At 43.8% G+C, this 21,912-nt stretch overlaps 2 protein-coding genes across 3 annotated transcripts in view; one reads left to right on the forward strand and one right to left on the reverse strand.

The window, feature by feature from the left end:
* Positions 1-209: 209 nt before the first annotated feature.
* GHSR (growth hormone secretagogue receptor) lies at positions 210-5,848 on the forward strand. Of its 2 annotated transcripts, none has more exons than XM_074547433.1 (2): positions 210-1,826; positions 5,024-5,848. In XM_074547433.1, exons 1-2 carry the CDS (start codon positions 1,073-1,075, stop codon positions 5,278-5,280), a joined length of 1,011 nt encoding a protein of 336 aa, XP_074403534.1. In that variant the 5' UTR covers positions 210-1,072; the 3' UTR covers positions 5,281-5,848. The 2 variants fall into 2 exon arrangements, with proteins under 2 accessions (XP_074403534.1, XP_005484992.3); XM_005484935.4 differs by having other exon boundaries at positions 220-1,826; positions 4,976-5,848.
* Positions 5,849-14,094: 8,246 nt separating this feature from the next.
* FNDC3B (fibronectin type III domain containing 3B) overlaps positions 14,095-21,912 on the reverse strand; it is a 184,442-nt gene continuing 176,624 nt past the window's right edge. The window contains exon 26 of the mRNA XM_074547428.1: positions 14,095-17,609. Within this exon, the coding sequence (XP_074403529.1) occupies positions 17,304-17,609 (306 nt within the window). The 3' untranslated portion in view covers positions 14,095-17,303. The remainder of the gene's footprint in view (positions 17,610-21,912) is intronic.

Here is a 21,912-nt window from a genome sequence, read left to right on the forward strand (position 1 = left end):
GGGACACAAGAGATCCAGCCCCTCTAGACACACAGGAGTGAAAAAGGACTGTGCTGCAGCACACATACCCTTTGAGTTTGTGGGGACAAGCTGGAGAGATACACCCTATACAGATGTGTAGGAAGTTTCTTTGCTGCCTCTGATCTCACCTTGTTCTGTTCACATCCTATTTCTTGGGTCCAACATTCTCCTTCCGTACAACAGCAGTCTGCAGCTGGGGAAGCACGGTTCTGTCCATGCCTGCAAAGGGCAGAGCAGAGGACAGCAGTAACACGCTGAATTGAAATTTAATTGCGGGTAAATCATGTAGAAGCGGGTGGCTGCTGCAGCTTCACCGAGCAGGAGCCTGGCCGGGCTCCTGCCAAGACCCAAGGGCACAGCAAAGATACGGAGCGGGGAGGCAGCGATCGCACCCACGGCTGCGGGACCGGCCGCGAGTGCCGGGAGTGCGGGGTGAGGAATGCGGGGACAGTGCTGAGAGCGCCCGAGGGAAGGGACCCGAGCTCGGGAGCACGGACGGGCGGCACCGGGAGCACGGACAGGCGGCATCACACCGGGACACGGTACCAGGGGCACGGACAGGCGGCACCGCTCCTGGGCACAGTTCCGCGGGCACGGACAGACGACACCGCACCGGGGCACGGATAGGCAGCAGTGCACCTGAGCACGGTTCCGGGGCACGGACAGGCAGCATCACACCTGGGGACGGCTCCGGGGCATCGGGAGCACGGAGCAGCGACACCCGCATCTGCCCAAGCGGGCGGGCGGCGGGACAGGGAGGGGGGCGGACCCGAGCCGTGCCGCTGCCCCCGGGGCTCGGCAGCGAAGTTTGGCGGCTCGGGAGAGCAGCGGGGGTCGCGGCGGGGCCGCTCCGTGCCCACGTCTCCTGTGACGCGCGGCAGCGCCCGCCCGCCCCGGGCCGGGGGGAGCGGCGGAGCGCGGAGAGGCGGAGCGGGGCCGCCCGTCCGTCCCTGCCCGCCCCCGGCCCCGCACCTGCCCGGGCGCGCAGCGGGCACCGCGCGGGGCCGGGCCGCGCCGCGCCGGGCGGGGATGCGCAGCCCGCGGCGCCAGGATGCGGGAGGGGAGCGCGGGCGGCCGCGGCGCGGAGAACCGGACGGGCGCCGAGCCCCCGCTGCACCTGTTCCCCGTGCCCGTGCTCACCGGCATCACCGTCGCCTGCGTCCTGCTCTTCGTCATCGGGATCATCGGCAACCTCATGACCATGCTGGTGGTGTCGCGGTTCCGGGACATGAGGACCACTACCAACTTCTACCTGTCCAGCATGGCCTTCTCCGACCTGCTCATCTTCCTCTGCATGCCCCTGGACCTCTTCCGCCTCTGGCAGTACCGGCCCTGGAACTTCGGGAACCTCCTGTGCAAGCTCTTCCAGTTCATCAGCGAGAGCTGCACCTACTCCACCATCCTCAACATCACGGCGCTCAGCGTGGAGCGGTACGTCGCCATCTGCTTCCCCCTGCGAGCTAAAGTCATCATCACCAAGGGGAAGGTCAAGCTGGTCATCCTCTTCCTCTGGGCCATCTCCTTCATCAGCGCCGGCCCCATCTTCATCCTGGTGGGGGTCGAGCACGAGAATGGCACGAACCCCCTGAGCACCAACGAGTGCCGAGCCACCGAGTACGCCATCCGCTCCGGGCTGCTCACCATCATGGTCTGGACCTCCAGCATCTTCTTCTTCCTGCCCGTGTTCTGCCTGACCGTGCTCTACAGCCTCATCGGGAGGAAGCTCTGGAGGAGGAAGAGGAAGAACATCGGTCCAAACACTGCCATCAGGGATAAGAACAACAAGCAAACTGTGAAAATGTTAGGTACGAGTCCTCTTGCTCTGTTTTTCCAAAAGATGTGTGTGCTTTTGTGTGTGTGTGTGAGAGAGAGAAAAAGACAGGGAGCTGTCTTTTTCTTTTTTCAAACTCTGACAGTTTGCTGTAGTTCCTTCCAAAGGAAAGAAAATGTTTCATACAAAAGGCTAAACCTCAGGGTCGCTATAGAATAACTCTCCTCCTCCCTTAGATTTATTTCTAACTGGTTTGAGCTGGGGACTCCCAAACAGTTAAACAAACATTAGTAAAAATCCCTGATAAGGACAAATACTACAGTTATAATTAGCTTGTGCCCTTGAGATTTTTGAGCTTTTTTGCTCTTTGGTTGTGGATACCAATGTTATTTACAGAGAACAGTTTATTTCATTTTTAAACAAAACTAAACCCTTCTCAAGCCATGAAGTTGAGCTGCAGACTAGAGCCAGGCAGGCAGGGCACGATGTACACTAAGATTCATAGGAAAAGAGTAGCAAGGTTTTAGCAAACTGGGGTTATTTCCTACCATGGCTGTGTAAGCTTATGAAAATGTATCTGCATTTTCATATTGGCAAAACCAATATGATATGCTGAACCAGGAGCACCGAGTCTCCTTTGAGGTCTGTGACGCTGTAAAATCTCACAGACTGTAAGAAAACAGGATCAGAACAACAGACACTGTCATTCCTAACTTTGTGTATCGACACTGCTGAATGCTTTAAACAGCACTCCTGGTTGGCACATGGAAACACAAGTTTTAACATACTAAGTCAGTGCATGTAGTTTGAAACACAAACCCAAAAAGTTGTCCTGCAGTTTAGTGTCTGAAAACTGCAGAATCCTGCTGCTGCTGCTGCTGCTGCGTACTTTTACCCAAGCCAAAAGTCCTCTGCAGTGCAAGTCATCCCGTGGATTTTGGGGGGACAAGATGCTCTGCAGGAAGGAGCTTTCACAGGCTCCTTTCAGCAAGGTTGAAGTGGTGGGCTAATGAGGCAGACAAGAGGTGGCAGTGAGTCCTAAGTACCTTAATTATCAGAGAGGAGCCTATCTGATCTTTTTGTTCATGTCCTAATTTATTACTATGCAACAGCAGGAGGAATAATAAAACCAGCAGCATTCTTTATGCCCTTTCAGCTACGTTTTATGATCAATAGAATTACTTCAGTCTGGTAAGCGTGACCTTGAAAGTAATTAATTGCTCACTTCTAGAGGTTCAGGATTATGAACTTCCGCTAACTATGAGTAAATTACTTATATTACTACCATGCTTATATTTCCATATACTTAACTGTAAAGAATTTTGAAATAAAAAATGCTTATTTCTGCTCTGAAGTGTTGCCACAAGCATTGCAATATTTCAGACACTCTTTTTTTTTTTTCCTTTTACAAGGTCTGAGAACAGCCAGGCAGTGGCAAGACTCTCCTCTGACAGAGAGCCAATATTTCCTAAGTGATAACAGTCTGATGCCTGATAGAAGGATGGGAAGAAGTTAGTGAGGGCTCAGTGGCAGCAGATGCTCAATGCAGTCAACTCTCACTGGTGTTAATGTTCTGCTCACAATTTAAAAGGTGCTTTCTGAGGCTTTATCAAGTCATGGAACATCAAGTAAATGGGATTAGCATCAGAAGTTCTTTTAACTGTAAAGACAGGTTATGCTTCTGGGACTGAAATTAAACACCTAAATGTACAGCCTGACTTGCAAAGGAGCTACCACATCCCATTCCTATTGAAATCCATGGGACTGTGCATGCATGAAGATCAAAGTGTCAAAAGCCTGACTAGGGATATTGCCTACCTGTGCTTAAAATTCCAGTCATAATAGACTGTGCTTTAAACTCTGCTCATTCATAATGGCCATCATGGTAATATTCATTACATGGATTCAAATCCCCATGTGAGCTAGGGGATCAAATTAATTTTGTAGCCGAGATAGTGAGGGAAAACTGGAAGTGGTTGGCTCAGGAAGAAGCAGAGCTGGAAAACCTAACCTGAACCTCAAGCTCTGGTGAGCTCCACCACAAGTCCTGCATAAGCATCCTTTTACACTTGGGAATGCTGGTGCAGAATTTGTGGGGAAAGATACCCATTCCTCTCAGCAATTTGAATTTTATTATCTTCTAAAACATGATATGAGCATAGCTAACACAAGCAGGTTGCTAACACAACCTGCCCACCAGGACCAGGTTGGGCTGGACTTTGAACAACCTGGTCTCATGTAAGGTGTCTCTGCTTAAAGCAGGGGGCTTGGAAAAAGATTTTCTTTAAGTTCCTCTCCAACCCAAACAATTCTGTGATTCCATGAACAGGTTAACTGTAAAAATTGCTTAAGAATGTCAGAAACCCTTGGTCGAGTTTTCTGTTTTTTCTCCCTGTAATATATTAATAGATACACTCAGAGCAATATGAAAAATGATAAAGGTCAAAGGCACACAGGAAATGAACAGAAACTGTTTCCCTTTCTCTCAGATGAAAATTCCAATGGGCCAGTGTTCAGGGATACACACATTCCCATTATTCTACAGACATGATATTTTACATGTAGATGCAACCACTCTAGTAATACAGTATTACAGATATACTGTATAACTATATAATTATGTAGTTATATACTACACATTTAGTTTTACTCTTCTTGGGAGTAACTCATGTTCTAAAAAATGGACAAACTGGAGGGATGAACCTCTCTCCTCTTCTTATCTTGGCATATGTGCTCTACAAGTTTCCATTCTGTGTTTTATTCTGGGGCCTTTGCCTTTAACAATTTTGCTTTTGTCTTAAATAGTTTAAGTGATTACATTCTTCATTATAAACCACAGTGTTGAGTCTATCACGTATAATTTGCTTTTGTCAAACACTGTAGATGATAGATAGTTATATTTTGTCACCATTTGGATTCTTTAACAGTCTGTTGATGCAAACAGGTTTTGTAGGTCAGAAGTTTGCTACAACAGATTAGTTGGGCAATATTCAGGCAGCCTGTTTAGATATGATCCACCAATTTATATTTTCAGTGTACTGAGACACAAATGAAAGCTTAAGGGAGGCATTTTCACACTTTGTAATTAATTGTTTAAAGGAACAGAGCTGCAGCACAGAATGTTGATCACCTGTATGTTGATACTCACACTTAACACGCTTTCTTCTGCTGTTTTTGTTTTAGTCGTGGTGGTATTTGCGTTCATACTCTGCTGGTTGCCTTTTCACGTAGGACGCTACTTATTTTCCAAATCCTTCGAAGCCGGCTCCCTGGAGATAGCAGTGATCAGCCAGTACTGCAACCTGGTGTCCTTTGTGCTCTTCTACCTTAGCGCAGCCATCAACCCCATCCTGTACAACATCATGTCGCGCAAGTACCGCGCGGCCGCCTGCCGCCTGCTGGGGCTGCGCGCCCTGCCCCAGCACAGCCTCTCCAGCAGCAAGCAGGGCAGCTCCCGCGGCTGGACAGAGCCCGCTGGCACCACATGACACCCGGGGCACCCGTGCCACCCAGCCAGCCACAACGGGAGGGGACAGGGCAAGCAATGGGAGCGCCAACCCTGGAAGCGCCACTTGGGTCATTGCGCGCGTGGGATGAGAGGCGCGGTGCAAGCAGTTAAAGATCTGAGGGGAAAAACCTGAAGTTTGGGACTCTGAGAGGAGAGAGGGGGTCACAGAACATGGCGGTGCTCCAGGTGTTATTTTTGTGCTGCTTTTGTCCGTTTGATTTTTTAATGCTGACTTTAGCCCAGTCCTGAGCAGGCAAACGTGGCCCACTTCACTTGAGAGTTTGTACGACTTCAGCAGCGCCAATTCCAGCTGAATTTTTCCAGAGTTAGCTTTAGTTTTGCTAAGAATTTTGCTAGCATCTAATCTGACCCTAGAGAGAGGATACTGAATTGCCTTTTTGGAGTAGTAAACAGGAAATTTGATACACTTTTCATAATATCAATTTTTAAGTAAGCTCATGTTTTTCTTGGAACGAGGAAAATTATTTCTTAAAAAAAAAAAAAGAGATATAAAATGGATAATTTTTAAACATGCTAAAAAAGAATAACCTCCATGTCACATCTAAGTAGAAAGGAAACAAAACAAAAAGCTTTCACAGAAGTGGCTTAGAACGTGACTGTACTGAAATATTTTTTTAAAATATATATCAGTGGGACAAGGACAGTGCTGACTTCAGGCCTGCAGTGATGCTATAAAAATGTGGAATGCAATCACCCACCAAAGTCTCTTTTTTTTTTTTTTTTTTTTTTTTTACTGGCTAAATCATCTGTACTTGTTCTGTTCTAACTGTGAATGACTTGATGTGTTTGAACTTGGAAGCTTTTAATTGTTTCAATATTTGTAAAGAGTTTGTGGCTACCTGTCCCTAACTGCACCCCAAAGCTTGCTGAGGACAGGTATCCTGCCTGTAAACCCCTAAACCCCCCATGTTTCTGTTTAAAGGCTGTCCCAGTGCCACATCCCCTGTAAAGCCTGGTGTGCATTTGTGCTCGTTTGCTGCAGTGTTGAATTGAGAACATTTTGCATTTTTTAACCACCGTGACCTGAGAAAATAATAGAAAAATCTGCATTAAAGGACACAGGCAGACACATTCTCATAAACCCCTTAAATTAGATTTTCAGACCTCAAGTGTGCCATTTCAAGGCAAACCAGAAAACGTTTCATCTACCGTGCTAATGAATGTGGCTTATATTGTCTCACCAACATGTGGGTTCTGTGCCCCACAGAGCTGACAGAGCTTTGGAGCATGCATGTGTGATAGCAGCTTCCTTTGGTTCTACTGTTCATCCCCAGCTGGCCCACAGCCCCCTGTCCCTGATGAATTTAATTGTCCCTGGTGAATTTTGTGTCAGCAGAACTCTCCTGCCTCCACACACCGATGGGCCACTTCCCCTGTGACACCTTCAGCTGCTCAGGTTGAACTCACCAGAGAAATTGGCCTCTTCTGTACATTCAGTGTCTTTTCTCTCACCTTGCTGGGGCCAGGGGCTGGTTGCTGCTCCTTGGTGGCACCTGAGCCTGTGCAGCAAACACCCACACCGAGGCCCTGCAGCATCACCCCCTGCTCCACCTCTGCCCACAGGCACTGGCTGTCCCCGCTGCTCTCCCACTCACTGGCTGGCAAAGCAGCTCTGGTGGCAGAATTCATGCAACTCAGGGAAACAAGACATTTGGGAACCAAGGAAAGAGGGTGCAGATGTAAGCTCAGAATGTCTGTACAAACAAACCACACACACACACACACACACACCCGGCGTCACATCGGTGTTTCAAATCTCAGCTGTGTCTGTGCTGTTAAATGTGAACTGAAAAAGAAATAAAGTGATCAGACCCTTTATAACCCTGTGGCTCTGTCTTGGGGGAGGACCCAGTGTGATTCACACAACTGGATTTAATTTCTTTTTTTTTCATATTTATATTGTAATTTTGTTCCCCAAACCTGTGTAACTAACTTGATTAGGTTATTTTGTTTAATCAGAGTATCTGCAACAATAAGCTCTGTGTAGACACATTTGTGCATACAAGCCACAAACATACTAATAATTTCATTTAGCTTAAGCATTTAATCAGAAGAAAATGTAAATTTTAGCTCCACCAACACTGTAAAAATTTCCACAATTTTGTGTACAGAATGAAATTTAAAACATTTGATTGGGGGTCATAAAAGTCAGAAAGGCACTGGTTGCTCCTTGGGAAGGAGGACAGGACTTCCTTCCTTCTAGCTGAGGAGATGGACCCATTTCTCCCAGTCTTTGGACAAATCTAGCAAAATACACAAATTATTATTAAAGAAATTAGCCAGTTTTTAGGACTCTTGCACAAGCAGGAAAAAACTTCATATCTAGCAGGGAACACAAACAATTACATGCTGTAGCTGTCACTACACCAGCCATTAGTGCTGCTGCCCTCAGTACCAAAACTTTTCTATATGGCTTCTCTAAAGCCACTGGGGTCACACCAGCACGTGCTGAGGAACTGCTGCTTCAAACTGGTACACAATGAACTGCTTTTATAGGGAAAGCAGGAAAAAAAACACCTCAAAAGCTGGATAACCCTCACTTTGGCATCATAAATCAACTTTTGTCTGATGCCTCCAAAAAGATTCACCTGCAGTGATGGATGAATCCAGCATTGCTTGTCTGGGGTGTTATTCAAAGAATCACAGAACAGAAAAGGGACTTTAAAGACTCTCTAATAAAAGGGACTTTAAAGACTCTCTAGTGCCAACCCTCTGCCATGGGCAGGATGCCACCCACTAGATCAGATTGCTCAGGGCTCCATCCAAACTGACCCTGCCCAAGGTGTAAGAAATAACCTCATGGGGGAAATAAATGTGAGCAAGATTTGCAGGGTGTTTTTTACCTAAGAGCAGTGAGGTCAGCCCAAGGTTGGCATCATCAATCTGTGCCAGGTACCAACAAGGGGCAAGGCTCCTCCTGCCTTGTCTCTGCAGGATGAACAGGGGCAGAGGGGATGCTGCAGGTGCACAGTGACCAAACAACCCGTGCTGGCACAGAGATGCTGGGCTGTCCTGGCAAACATTCCCAGCACACACAAAGCCTTTCTCCTTTGCTTCCCAGGGCCCTTCTTCAGCACCTCGTGTTCCTGGCAGCTTCTCCCCAAAGCCCTCCCTACAGCGAAGGGCAAAGCTGTGCCTCCCATCCAATTTTGGGCCTGGATATGGTTTTTGAGATCCATTTTTCATGGGGGGAAGACAAGAGTGCCTTGCAGTTCATTGGTGTGGGAGACAGGGCAGCTCTGCAGGAAAGAGTTTTCTCAGGCTTGGACCTTTCCATTTCTGGAAACTCTTCTCTGAGGGAACAAACCTTGCCAGTTCTGACTGGAAAAAAAAGCATAGAAACTGTAAGAGTCAAAATTTTGCTGTATTCTTACTGACTTGAATGTGAGCAGCCCACAGAGAAAATAACTGAAAGTTCATTCGTTAAACAGTCCCAGTTTTAAAAGCTTTTCCACCTCTACACTTTGTATCACAGCTCCACAAATAAACAAGAACAATTTGGCTGCATTTTCTTTCTTGGCAACGAGTTAAATTGGTGATGAAATAGGTCAAAAGGACTTTACCATTCATTTTACAAAAGTACCTTTGATGGAGGCACGCACAAGCAGAAAATCATGTCCCATTGTATTTCTTGCCAAAAATAAAATACACTGGAAAACCAGCACTTTCTGTCAAAATTTGAATTGATAGATAGTCAGCAGTTATGTAAGTTTGTATCAAATGACATTAGCACAAACCCATTAAAATCAGCAGTTTTTAGATATCTAAACACCCAAGGGAACTCCCTCTCTGTCATGGCTCTGCTGGTTTTAGGGTGCTGCTGCTCTGGGCCCAGTGGGTGTTTCTGGATGGGCTTCCATAGAGCTTGTATCTTTTACAAAAATCCCATGGTCTTGAAGAAGTAAATTACATCTTTAAAAGTAAATTCAAATTTGGAACAAAAAAACAATATCTAACTCATCTCCCAGGGATGGCCCTGCTGTAACATCCTGAACCACCCTCTGTCACTATAGGACATGAAACAACACAAGCACACACTGCTGCTCTCAAGGTGAGGAGAAAAGGGAAGTTTAATTTCTGACTCCAACATTTATAGTTTTCTAAAAGTGACAGTGGATTGGAGGGTGACAGTGCCACCTCTCCAATGACACTGAACAAACCAACAGTCCATCAAATTTTTCTCCTTCCATAAAAGAATGCAGAACAATGAGTTATTTACAGAAAGTGTGTGAGAAAGTTCGTTACAAGAATATAAACATAAAAAAATATTAAAAAATCTTAAAAAATCAAACCAATAACCCTCCTCACCCCCAGCTTAAAGCGCCATAACTACATTTTACCCCCACAACTCCTAATAAAAAGCACCAGCTCTATTTTACAAAAATATAATCAAAGCCCTTGGCATTTTAACCTTTGCTCAAACCCCACCATCCCAGAGTGATGGGGTGTGGATCCACTTGCACCCTCTGGATGTCATTCCTGGGTTTGGACAGGGTCTGGCAGCTCCCAGCATCAGTTTTCTGTTTTCAATGCCCAGCTGCCAATCCCAGCTCTCATTTCTATGTACAAATACATCCTGAGAGCCACAGGTTGCTCCTCCTGTTGTACCTGCAGATAAACCACTTTGTGTTTCTCCAGATAAAGGCGTTTTATGGCTTCCCACACCTGCTCTGATTCTTTCACTGGCAGCAAAATAATGGTTTTGTGACGTGTGTGAGTCCATAAGGCAGAATTGCTCTCAGGAGTAAAGTACCCCGCTCTCCCCTTCAGAGGCTGCTCTGAGGGCTCAGGAGATGTTCTCCCAGCACTTGCCCCCATTTTTGATGCTACTGGATCAAAAGATCCTTTGCTTTTTTCTCATGTTCTGATTGATTTTCACATGATTGCAGCCCTGTCTGTGAGAAAGAAGAGGCATGGCTATTTCCAAACCCCTATCCACATTGTTCCTCCCTGCACAGCCTCCTTTCACTAATGACCTGGGGCTGCAAATCATGGCAATTAATGTGGGCAGGCAGGGAAGCTGACACCACGAGCCTGCTCTGCAGTGAGACAGCACCGTGGGCTCTGAGGAGCAGGATTTAAACAGCTTTAACACAGCACTCTGACAGAAGACAGCAACAATGCATGCTACAAATTCTCCCAAAATAAAGCCAAGATTCATGGTCACATCCTGCCCAGTCAACAGCACTTGGGTGTTTTTATCAAGCAGTGACAATGAGATTGATTTTTCTAAAATCTGCTGTGCCACACTGGTGGCACCAGCGTGGGGCTGTGAAAGGTGCAATCACCTGAGTTAGTTTTGATTGAATGTGGAGTTTTGAACCACTGAACTATTGTTAGTTTGTGAGGAAAGAGGGGAGTGGGTGGTAGCACAAGGGTTTCTGTGTGCCCTGGCTCCAGGACAGCAGTGCTGGTGTGGGGCTCATCCCTCAGATGCCTGAGGATCTCTGGTCCTATGCTGGGATGTGGGATCATGAGATGGTTTGGGTTGGAAGAGACCTTAAAGATCATCCAGTCCCAACACCCTGACATGGGCAGGGACACCTTCCACTATCCCAGGCTGCTCAGAACCAACCTAGCCTGGCCATGAGCACTTCCAGGGATGGGGCAGCCTCAGCTTCTGTGGGCAGCCTGTGCCAGGGGCACACATCCTCACAGGGAATCACCTCAGACCAGCTGTGCTGTCTAACAGCACAGGTTTGTATTTACCTGCTTCCTCTCAGCCCTTGCTGTGGGCTTGTGCCTGATTTCTCACATTGCAGTGGAACCTGCACTCAGCCAGGCAGGCAGAGCAGTGCCAGTGCCACAGGCTGTGCCAGAGCTGTGCCAGAGCAGTGCCAGTGCCACAGGCTGTGCCAGAGCTGTGCCAGTGCCACAGGCTGTGCCAGAGCTGTGTCCAACAGCCCCTCCTGTGAGCCTGCCTGAGGTGAGCCAGGGGAACCAGGAACCATCCCTGCCCAGACAAGGCTCATCCACAGCACAGCCAGGGGTTTGTGCAGCTGGGATGCTTCTGGTTTCAGAACACTGAAGTCAATCAGCTGACACTTCAAGCAAGACACAGGACAGAGAGCACAAGAACAAGGCACAGAGCACCTAATCCGGAGCTCCATCCAACAATACAAACTGCACACAGCAGCATCCCAGGGATATCTGGCTCTGCTGAGTGCCAAGACCTGATTTTCTCAGCAGATCCTGATGAGCTGCAGCCAGTGCATCCTGCCCAGTGCAGCCAGGGAACACCAACATCACCAGTGCTGCACAGCCCTGAGCCCAGGACAGCACCACCAGCTTCTTATGGAAAGGAAGAGCATTTGGGCTAGAAATTAAAAAAGACAATATTTGCTTTGGATTAGGGTGAATTTCTTGACTCTATTCACAAGTTAATCCTCACAAGACTTCTGCATCCCTACTGTTTGCTCCATTTTATTTGTAGAGAGTAATAGCTTTCATATGACAGCAAGTGAGAGAGATGAGCTAATAAAATTACTAAGAAATGACATCCACTGAGCACACTGACCCAAGCAGTTATTTATTAACCATGTCAGGAGACCTAAAAATAGCTTTGATTGCATGCAAGACCATCTATGCCACCAATTAGTGCAGTGAATGTAACTACTCAAACCAATAACAGCACATTCACTTAGATAACAGCAGATCCCAGGCTAATCCACTGTGTGTGAAGCTTCTTTTTATTTCACTGAGCCAAGAAACTGGGCATTGTAAGAGCAATTGTCAAGAGCAAAAATAGATGTAATTGTTCAGAAAGTACTACCAATAAAATAGCCCTTTCAGGGGATCTCAGCTGGCTTTTCTGCTCAGCCATAAAAACAGTGAAACAAAATGTCCATATTCATCTCTACTTACTTCTGAGAAAAATAAAGATAACATTTGCATCTTTACTCCAGGCCAGGTTAAGGACAAGAATGTAATTCTACATCACAGAGAATGTAATTCTACATCACATCAATAAACGACAGTACATCATGAACTCTGCAATAGTTCTAGAAAAGGATTTGCAGAGGAAATATAATTTATACTTCATAATACCACACAAATTTCTTCTTGTCTCTGACACCTTTGACTGCAAGACAGGTCCAACAGAACCATCCTGTTGATGTAAATGTCATTAATGTGGAGAAGAACCACTCCATGTCCACAGGCCATAAATTCATAGCACGGAATCACAGAATGGTTTGTGTTGGAAGGGGCTTTAATGCTTCCAGCCCAAGTATTTAATTTTCAGGGGGATTTTAAATTCCTCACCTGTGCTTCAGGATGGGAGGGACAGGCAGGAGAGCCTTGATCCTCTGGCACAGCACCAACACTATTACCCACCCCCTTCAGCTTTTTTTTTTATAGCTGGATTTGAGCATCTCCTAAAATTCAAAGACACAGGTGAGCATGTGGAGAAGCTCCACAGGAGGTGAACAGCAGGGACTGGTGTCACTCCAGGTCCTGTTTGTCCCAACTCCTCCGGGGAGCGCGTGGCTCAGCTCGTGCCGCACGTGGCTGTGACCCCCTGGCTCCTCAGAGAAACCCCCCTTCCAACGGGGCCCAGCTCCCCTGCACCACACCAAACGTGCTCTGAGCCGGCAGGACAGGCTGAAGTGAGGAGCAAAACAAATTCCAGGCGTTGGGTTTTGAGCAGCTCTGTGATTACTGCGAGGAGAGAATCGCCGCTGCCATAGAAACGGCAGCGCCAGCCCGGGGAGCGCGCGGTGCCGGGCACACCTGGCACTGCTCACACTGTGCCACAGCCAATGCTGCACCCCACCACTCAAACACCCAACATACACAAACACCAGCCTCTGCTCTCTCACAGAACCTTTCAAAGTTGATACTTCTCTTGCCAGCAGCAAAGAGCTGCTGGTAAATACAGCATCAGCCAAGCCCAGGTATAACCCACTCTGTGCTTCCTCACAAAATAAAATCCGTGGTGAATTCAGTGCTACTTACCCAGCTCTGCACAGCCTGGGTGTGGGAAAGGCACCCAGCATCTCTGCAAACACCTGTGGGTGATAACAGCACAAGGTAACATCCAGAACTCCAACAGCAAATGTTTAAATCCTGCTTCTCTCCCATGGGCTCCCACTGCCCTCCAGCATCTCTGCAGACAGCCCTGGCAATCAACCAGGGAGCACTGGAAATAAAAGATCTCCTCAGATGTCAAAGTGCTGATTACTATTTTATAGACATATTTAAAGGTTTTGTTAAAGAGATTGTCTTGGCAAACACTGCTTCAATAAAAAAGCTGAGCAATCAAGTGAAGAAAGTATTCCCCTAGGAAAAACCCACTCTTGTTGTAAACTGCAGTAATTAAAAAAGCAAACAAATCAATTGTATTTATGCAGTGACTTGAAAGAAAAAAAACATTAACAAATTAACATTAATGTGTTTGACAAGAAACATGTATATATACTAGATTATTTCATCGTGATGAGGAATTGAATTCATTGCATGTAATTAGTAAGTTAAAAGTTCTAGTATTTCAAGAGTTTAATTACTAAGAGAGAACAAACCTAGATATGTTTCTATAAATATAAATCCTTAGTTTTTAATGCAAGCTATTTAAAAGAAGTCATTAGAACATCTGACTTTCAGATTATAAACTTACTCTTCAAAAACCACAAAAATCACTCCAGTTACAGAAACATGCTGAGGTAAATTCAGGGCTCCCACCCTTGCTCCAGGAAGCATAACAGCACTGACCTGCCAGAAGGGGCCACGTCGACCCAAAGGGCTGTGTTCAATTAAAATAAACAATTAAAACAGAAAGAATTAAAACATTTATTGGGCATAAATATATTACATATACACTACAGATACAGTTAAGTCTTACATACATAGTGTAATATTTGCAAAATCTATACATTAAAATTGATATGGCAGTTTTAATATAATGCATATGAAATAGTCTAAAATTTACAATACAAGAAAAACTTCTGATTATTTTTCTTTTTAAAGTTGAAAAGCTTGGAATGTATGTTCCCATAGTGAGGTAAAAACATTTTATTTTTCTTTTTCAATTTAAAGAACTGTGCAAGGATAAGGTTCATACACATTCAATTAGGGCACTTCTCAATCGTGACACTGAATACTGAGCTACTGGAGCCAACAAACAGGATTAGAAAACACTTCAAGTTCATAAAGAAAAAGGCAGAACAATATAAAAACATCTCTCTTCTTCCTTAAGGGTATTAAATACTTAGTGTTCCATTCTACCTTTGTTGTTGGTGGTGATTTCTGTGAGAGCAGAGCGCCCTGGGGCTGGATCCAGCCCCTGCCACTGCTGCACCAGGGGCATGAGGGGGTTTGGGAAGGGCCAAGGCAGCAGCAGCAGTGCTGGGTCAGGGACAACATCCCTCAGAACAGGAGGGTGTGACACCAGTGACCTTTGTCACTGACACACGGGTGACATCAGATCACTAAGGCAGGAGATAGAGGCTGAAAATGCCAAATTCACCGGGCCTGCCCCAGCTGCTCCAGCAGCATCTCCCAAAAGCTCAGGCTTGGACTGGCTTGGTGAGGTCACAGGGGACCCAACAGATCAGCAGTGACAGAGATGCTCTGAGTGTGACTGACTGCTCTCCCCTCCGCTCTGCTCACTGCTTCTAGTAGCACTCATATTTCAAACTTTCAGAATGGCTAATCTAGAGCACATTGGGGTTTTGTTCCTTTTCTTTATTAAAGCAGTTTTTGTCTTTTTCTTAAAAAAAAGGTGTCAAGCTCGGATTTCATAGCAGCACTGCTCAAACAATATACCAAAAATAAAAAAAGGCAATCTATTCAAATTTCTGGGTTTTTCCAAACTAGCGGTCTTTTCATCTTTTTAAAAAATACACTCTTCTCCCCTCCAATGAAAACAGCTGTATACTTTTTGCTCACAAAATACAGATGCAAGGTCACAGAGTTTCATATCACAAATAAATTTAAATAAGATGTAAATAAATTTGACAAGCCATGACTTTGGCAAAAAACAAAAAAATATATATATTTAGCTCAATGCCATTAGTTTGCAAGGCTAAATCAAACTAATTATAGTCAATAACAAAATACAGAACATTTCTAATATTTGCTACATCTAGAGAGGCACACAGAATAATTCATTGATCTTAGCACTTTCTTTCCAGAGATGATTTTGTTTTTGGATACATGTAAACGTTTGAATCACTGATAATGGGGTTTTTTTGGCATTTAATGTACTAGATGCTCCCATCTTCAAAAACACAAGAAAATGCAAGAAGATTAATAATACTAGGAATGCTGCCAGGTAAAAAGTTGACCTAAAGTACAACAGTATAAAACAGACAAAATGTAACATGCTATGGGGAGGGTGGAGAGGGGGATTAGATTAGTACATAAGTACACTTTTTATTTTTTATTTTTTTACAATAAATAAAAAGATTGCACTGTAATTGGTATTTAAAGTACTGTATGCAGTATATAGTATAAATAAACCTAAAAACAAAAATAATGTTGTTTTTTTCCCCATTACTTTGGTTAAGGGAATATTATGCTAGTACAGGACACTGAATCTTAGACGATGGAGACAGAGCACAAAAAAAGATAGGACAAAAGCAAAATCAAGTAGCAAAAATATACAAAAACAAGAGGCAGGGAAATACACTGTGTCTGTTGCACCCTTTTGGAATCTATTTGCACCTCCAGCTCATTTATGTCCCTGAGGTACTTGCACAATGTTGTCTTAATATAAATAACCCCATGACTCAAGAGTTAAAAAATCTAGTGTCTCGATGGATTAAAATGTGTCTGGGAAGGGGCAGGCAGGAGGGGGACACTGCCACCAGAGCAGGGACCATTCCTCTGCAGGACTCTCATCTCACTTTTGCCAGGTACCAAGTTATTTCAATCAGCCCCGTGGTAAGAACAGCATAGACACCCTTCTAAGGCATTTAAAACAACAGATGTGATTTCTGATACCTCCAAAAAGTTCCATAAAATACACACCCCTCCAAAAAATAACAATAATATTAATAATAAAAAAAAGATCAACTGACAGTAAAGTTTGCTTCCGTTGAGTGTAAATCTCACCTAATTCAGTAGAGGCAGTAAGCTGTCACCAGCTTGAATCATATAAATCAGGCTGAACGTAATAGAATAATATCTAGTATTAGATTAGGAATAGTTATATACAGTGACAAACAGACAAGTTAAAGCAGCTTTTAAATAGCTGAACATGGGAATAACTAACTATTGCACAATGCCCTCTTACTTAAAATTACTGCTAGGAATCAAAATGGTAAAAAAAGATCTATAATGCTTCATAATTTATACGTAGTTTGGTTATTTGATTTCTTATACAGGCAGTTTATAGTGTTTGTAACTGTAAAAAAACCAGGCAACTAAAAACCTTTTTCAACTGCAGGATGTTGTTCCAATTTAAATGCACTAAACAGCTAAAATAAAAACTTAGGTTTTACCTTGAAAAACTGGGGCAAATGTAGTGAATAATTTGTAGGCAACATTGCTAATACTGTTCAAGGAAAAACTGGTACTTGACTAACACTGTATTCTAGTCTTACCACTACACATACTTGTGACTAAGGTTTAGAAGGAAAAAGAAGAGACAAAAAAAGTGACTCTATTAAAATTTCCTAAATAGTAAGATAAAATAAGAGACTGCACGAACTTCAGTGAAAAAAGCCAAACCAACGTCAAAAAGGCAAATTGTTGACAATTTTGAAATCGCGAAGGAAAAACAAAAAGAAATCTTGCTTTTGGTATCTGGTTTGCTTGTTTCTCCAGTTTGACCACTTCCTAGTTCTGAATTTCAAAAAGGTGCATCAAAACACTGATTTATCTTTAACTGTATAAAACAAGAGCGGTATATAAAACGCACGGTAGAATGAAGGATTTCAAAACAAAAAAAAAGGGAAAAAAAAGGACGAATATCTGAATAAATGTGTGGATTATAATGCGTAGCATTAGTTAAATCTGTACTTTAAACTCCGGTTGGATTGCCTACTTCATAAAGAAGTACTGTAATATACAGGCGAAGATGATGGAGAGGCTGGCGAAGCCGAGCACGATGAGGGCGGCAAACTGCTCGTCCGTGGGCACGGCGGCCTTGGCCTTGGCCTCGGCGCCCGGCCCGCCCGGCAGCTCCAGGGCCCCGCGCTGCAGTGCGAACGCCGCCGACGGGCTGAAGGGGCCGCTCAGCTCCTGCCACGGCTCCAGGCAGCGGCGGCAGGCGCACACGCGGAAACGATAGTCTGTGTTCACCTGAAGGCCTGAGATGTGGAATGTGGTTTCTTCTCCCTTGTACACCTTGAAAACAAAGCAGGCAGCATGGTCAGACACAACCCCGGCCCACAGCAAACAGCGCGGCAATGCGAGGGCGCGCGAGGAGCTTGCCGTGAAGGCCTCAGTGTGAGGCCTCAGTACGAGGCCTTACGATTTCAGCTTTTACGTTTTTCAGATGCTGTCCTAGTGAATGTTCTAGTGTACTAGTGAATCCTGCATTAGTGAATAACTCTGAACTCCATATAGAGTGTTAATAAGGCCTCTGCACAGTTTGGGCAAACAAAACAATCCTTCCAGGCCTGAGAACCAAGGTTGTCACTGCAGCCTCAGGCCCCGAAAAACGAATATATAATATAAACAAACATAACATAAACACAATATAAACTAATATAATATAAACTACTATAGATAATATAATAATATAAATTTAATAATATTTAAAAACCCAAATATATAAAATTTATATAATATAAACCAATATAAACTAATATAATATTAATATAATAGCATATCAATATAATAGCATATCAATACAATAAATATATGACATTATATTATATTATTATATAATAACAATAAAATATAAATATAATAATATAAATAAGCCCCCCAAATGTATATAATATAATATAAACAAAAATGAATTTTGGGGGAGTAAACTGAGGGAATGTGACTCCATTACCTGAAAGTGTAATTGGACAATTAGCCTCTGATATGCAAATAGCCCAAACTTAGATCTGTATGAGAAACTCATGACCATTGTCCATCTTGGGTGTAGCCTCCATGGGGCTTTTGCACTGCCCAAGGTGTATCTGCTGAAGGCTTTTAATAAATACCTATTTCATTCTCTAACTCTGTCCAGCCTCTGTTCTAGGTAGCCTTTCCAGGCATCAAATCTCTAAGGAATCACTTCTCAAAGGAAGGAACTCGCTGGGTCAACACAGACTTCAGAAAAACAGAGGCAGGTGGAGGACTTCTCAACAAGTCTCAACACAGGACAGACAACAAACACATCACTCAGCAGCAATGATAGCACACACTCATCTTCTGTGGGCGTGATAAAAGCTACAAACGTACTTCTGCACTCTGAAAGTGTGACTGGATGCCTAAAACATGTCTGGGACATAATCACCCTGTCTGGCCCCAAAAGGAAGAAAACCTGCAAACGAGGTTATTGGAAGTCATTCAATGTGTAGTTGTAAAATTGCTTACAAATGTAATTTTTATGTATTTTCCCCTCACATTTCTCTCAAGAAACAGCAGTCTTACCAGAAATTGCACTTTCAGGACTGTGGAAATAATAAAATATTATTAAGGTGTGAAAAATTTATTTTGATTGCATTCTATTTGGTTGTTTACTAATCTAAACCCATCACCTATTTGTGTTAATCAAATGTAGATACCACATGACTCAGAGCACAAGTCACAGTCTCAGAAAGGAGAGAAAAAACTGAGTATCTGAGACAATTTTGTGACTTAAATGGAAAAAAACCCACTGGAAATATTCACAAACTCTGAAAACAAATAATTTATATAATGGAGGGCTGTTGAGACTGGTATTTTATGAAATGAAAGAAGTGTCTCAGAGTGCCTGTGTCTGCTGGGAAAACATCCTGAACTTCAGATACTTCTTCCTCTGCTCATTTAGCATTTCCCTTCTCTTGGCTGTGGGAACAGAAGGCTGAGAGCATCTCTGCTCTCCCACAGGCAAGAACTCATCTTAGACAAGGGGAGCAAGTGGGAAACTAGTCCCAAGCCCTTAGAGGATTTCCTGTGTGTTACTCTGGAGTTAGAAATAAGGAGGAAAGAGAAGAAAGCACTCTTTAGTGCTCAGCCAAAGACCACTTAAAAGAGCTCCCAAGCTTCCCAGCTTTCCTGCCCTGCTGGCCCCTGAGACTCATCCCTTGGTTAAACAGTCAGTTGCTGATTTTTTTGAGGCCTGTGACAAAAAGATTAAGGTGCTTCTTTCATTTATCTTCTTTTCAGCTTTCACAGCTTTTCCAAATGCAGTTTGAATGATGGCAAGTCTGGGTTTCCAGACTAAGTCCTCTAACTGGCTCATGGTTTTTGGACCTGAGGCACAGATCAAGAAACAACATTTAAATAAACGTTGCCTTGCTCAAGTATTGCTCAGCATTTGCAGGAAGTTCCCTCCAGGTCAAGTGACAGCACTACAACAAATTCATCCCACAAACCCCTGTGACTGGCCACAACAGCCATGCATAGCTGCCCTTCCTCTTGTCTTTGTTTGTCTTCCCAATGCCAATGAGGAGTGAATCACTGGGTTACAGTAATTGCAGGGAAAACAAAACTGAAAGTGCTGCAGCAAACCACAGAAGTGATGTGAGGGTTGAAACATCTGTTTGCAAAGCAGTCCCCATCCCAAGAACACCTCTGCCACCCTGCTCTCCAATGGCAATTCCATTTCTAATACCCACCTGGTGTGGGCAAATCTGGTATCCCACAAGACTGTCAGGATTCTTCCACCTAGCTCCCATTTCTTTAGATTCTGAGTCAGGGCAACTCCAAGCTCTCACAAAATAACTGTCAGCAAGATTTGCTTTCTGGTGCTGCTGTAATTAATAATTTCATTTCAAAACATATAGCCAGAAAAGCTCTACCTGCCTTTGCCACAAACAAACCTTTGCAATCAATATGACCACTTCTGAACCAAAATAAAAAATCCAAATAATGACATTTAATTTAAAAAAATTACAATCTAAACTTCATAAATTAAAATTAAGAGATACTAGCAATTCCATATATATACAACTGAAAAAAATCCTTTCCAGTTAGAAAATCCCTGAGTTTTTTACTTATTTTGCTCTGTCAGGGTGGTGAATACAAGTGTAACTGGAGGCCAGGCTTGGCTAAATCAAAGACCTCTATCTTCATTACAGTCTAACAAGTACAGATGGCCAAGTTCACTCAAGCCAGCTATTCAACAGCACTCCTCAGAAAAAGTCAGACAGCCAAGTGAGAGAAGAGTGTTATCTGTAAGGGAAGTTTGAAAAATTGTTGAAAGTAGATAGAGTACATTCATTAATATTCACCAATGATAAAGACAAAACATTTCCTGCAGTAGCACTAAGATGGTTATGAAAATTGTCCTGCTTTCAGTGGTCTGGTATTTACCTGAGTGGACCTACCTATCAGTAACAGGTAAACAATTGTTAAATTGTCACCCACTCCTGAGAGCAGCCTCTGTACCCTCTGCAGCAGCACCTCAGAGCTGTGGCAGGATACCCCCAGCATAAACACATTTGGTTGTGAACACTGCTATGTGTGAGTGGATCTCACATACACAACAAAAAAAACCCTTGACAACTATGAATGAAGTCTTTAAATGTGCCAAACAAATGTGAAATCAAATGTAACTCTATGAAGCAGCAATATTATTTTATATGTAGCACATTATGCTTTGGTGGCCAACAAGCCAAAATGAAGTGCCCATCCAATTTATCACTTTCAGTTCCTAGAAACAGCTTTTTGGTTTGGACACTTCAGAATACAATAAAAATGTGATGAGCTTTTTGCCTGGCTCTCTCAATGGAAATATCATCACAAGTAATAAACTGCTGCTGAAGACTTATGGTATTTGATCCTACTGACAGAGCTAGAGAGACAGAGAATTCCTGCAGGCAAGGATTTCTCAATTTCACTGATCTCATTAAATAATTCCAACCCTAACCCCCTCCTTTCGAGGCAATAACAATGCCTCGAATGGATAGACATAATTGCCCTATAAGAAACACACTGGAAAGTGCAAGGTAACCTCACCTGGCTGCTGCACCCTGATGCAATGGCCAATGTCTTTAACAGTTAATAAAAGCCTATTTTGTATACTGATAAAAGACAAAATCAGAGAATGGTTTGGGTTATAAAGCTAAATGCCAACAGGTCCTGTGTAATTCTCATATTTTGACACACAACCAGCACAAGTGCCTTTGACTTATTGGAAATAGAGAAGGAAACCAAATCTTTGGCTGACTAAGCTTTACAGAAATTATCAGTTCACTAAAGTGTTTCAGAATGTCTCTGTGTTTGTCTACACAATCTAATAAAAATAAAAAACCAATAATTAAAGTGAGAGCTTGGTGAGGCCCCAGGCACCCACCTCTCAGGGCAGACCTGAAAACTGCTAGGGGATTTTCACACACCCAGTGTATCCAACCAACACTGTTCCTTCTTTTGGAAAGCATTTGGAGACAATTTTTTTCTCAGAAGAAACGTGGCAGAAGCTGATGAAACACTGCTGCCTGCAAATTCTTGGAAATTTCAAAGGTAGAACATTTTGCTTCAGCAGCAAACAATTTAAGAATAAAGA

The sequence above is a fragment of the Zonotrichia albicollis genome, chromosome 9 (assembly GCF_047830755.1).
Source record: "Zonotrichia albicollis isolate bZonAlb1 chromosome 9, bZonAlb1.hap1, whole genome shotgun sequence".
NCBI classification, from domain to species: domain Eukaryota; kingdom Metazoa; phylum Chordata; class Aves; order Passeriformes; family Passerellidae; genus Zonotrichia; species Zonotrichia albicollis.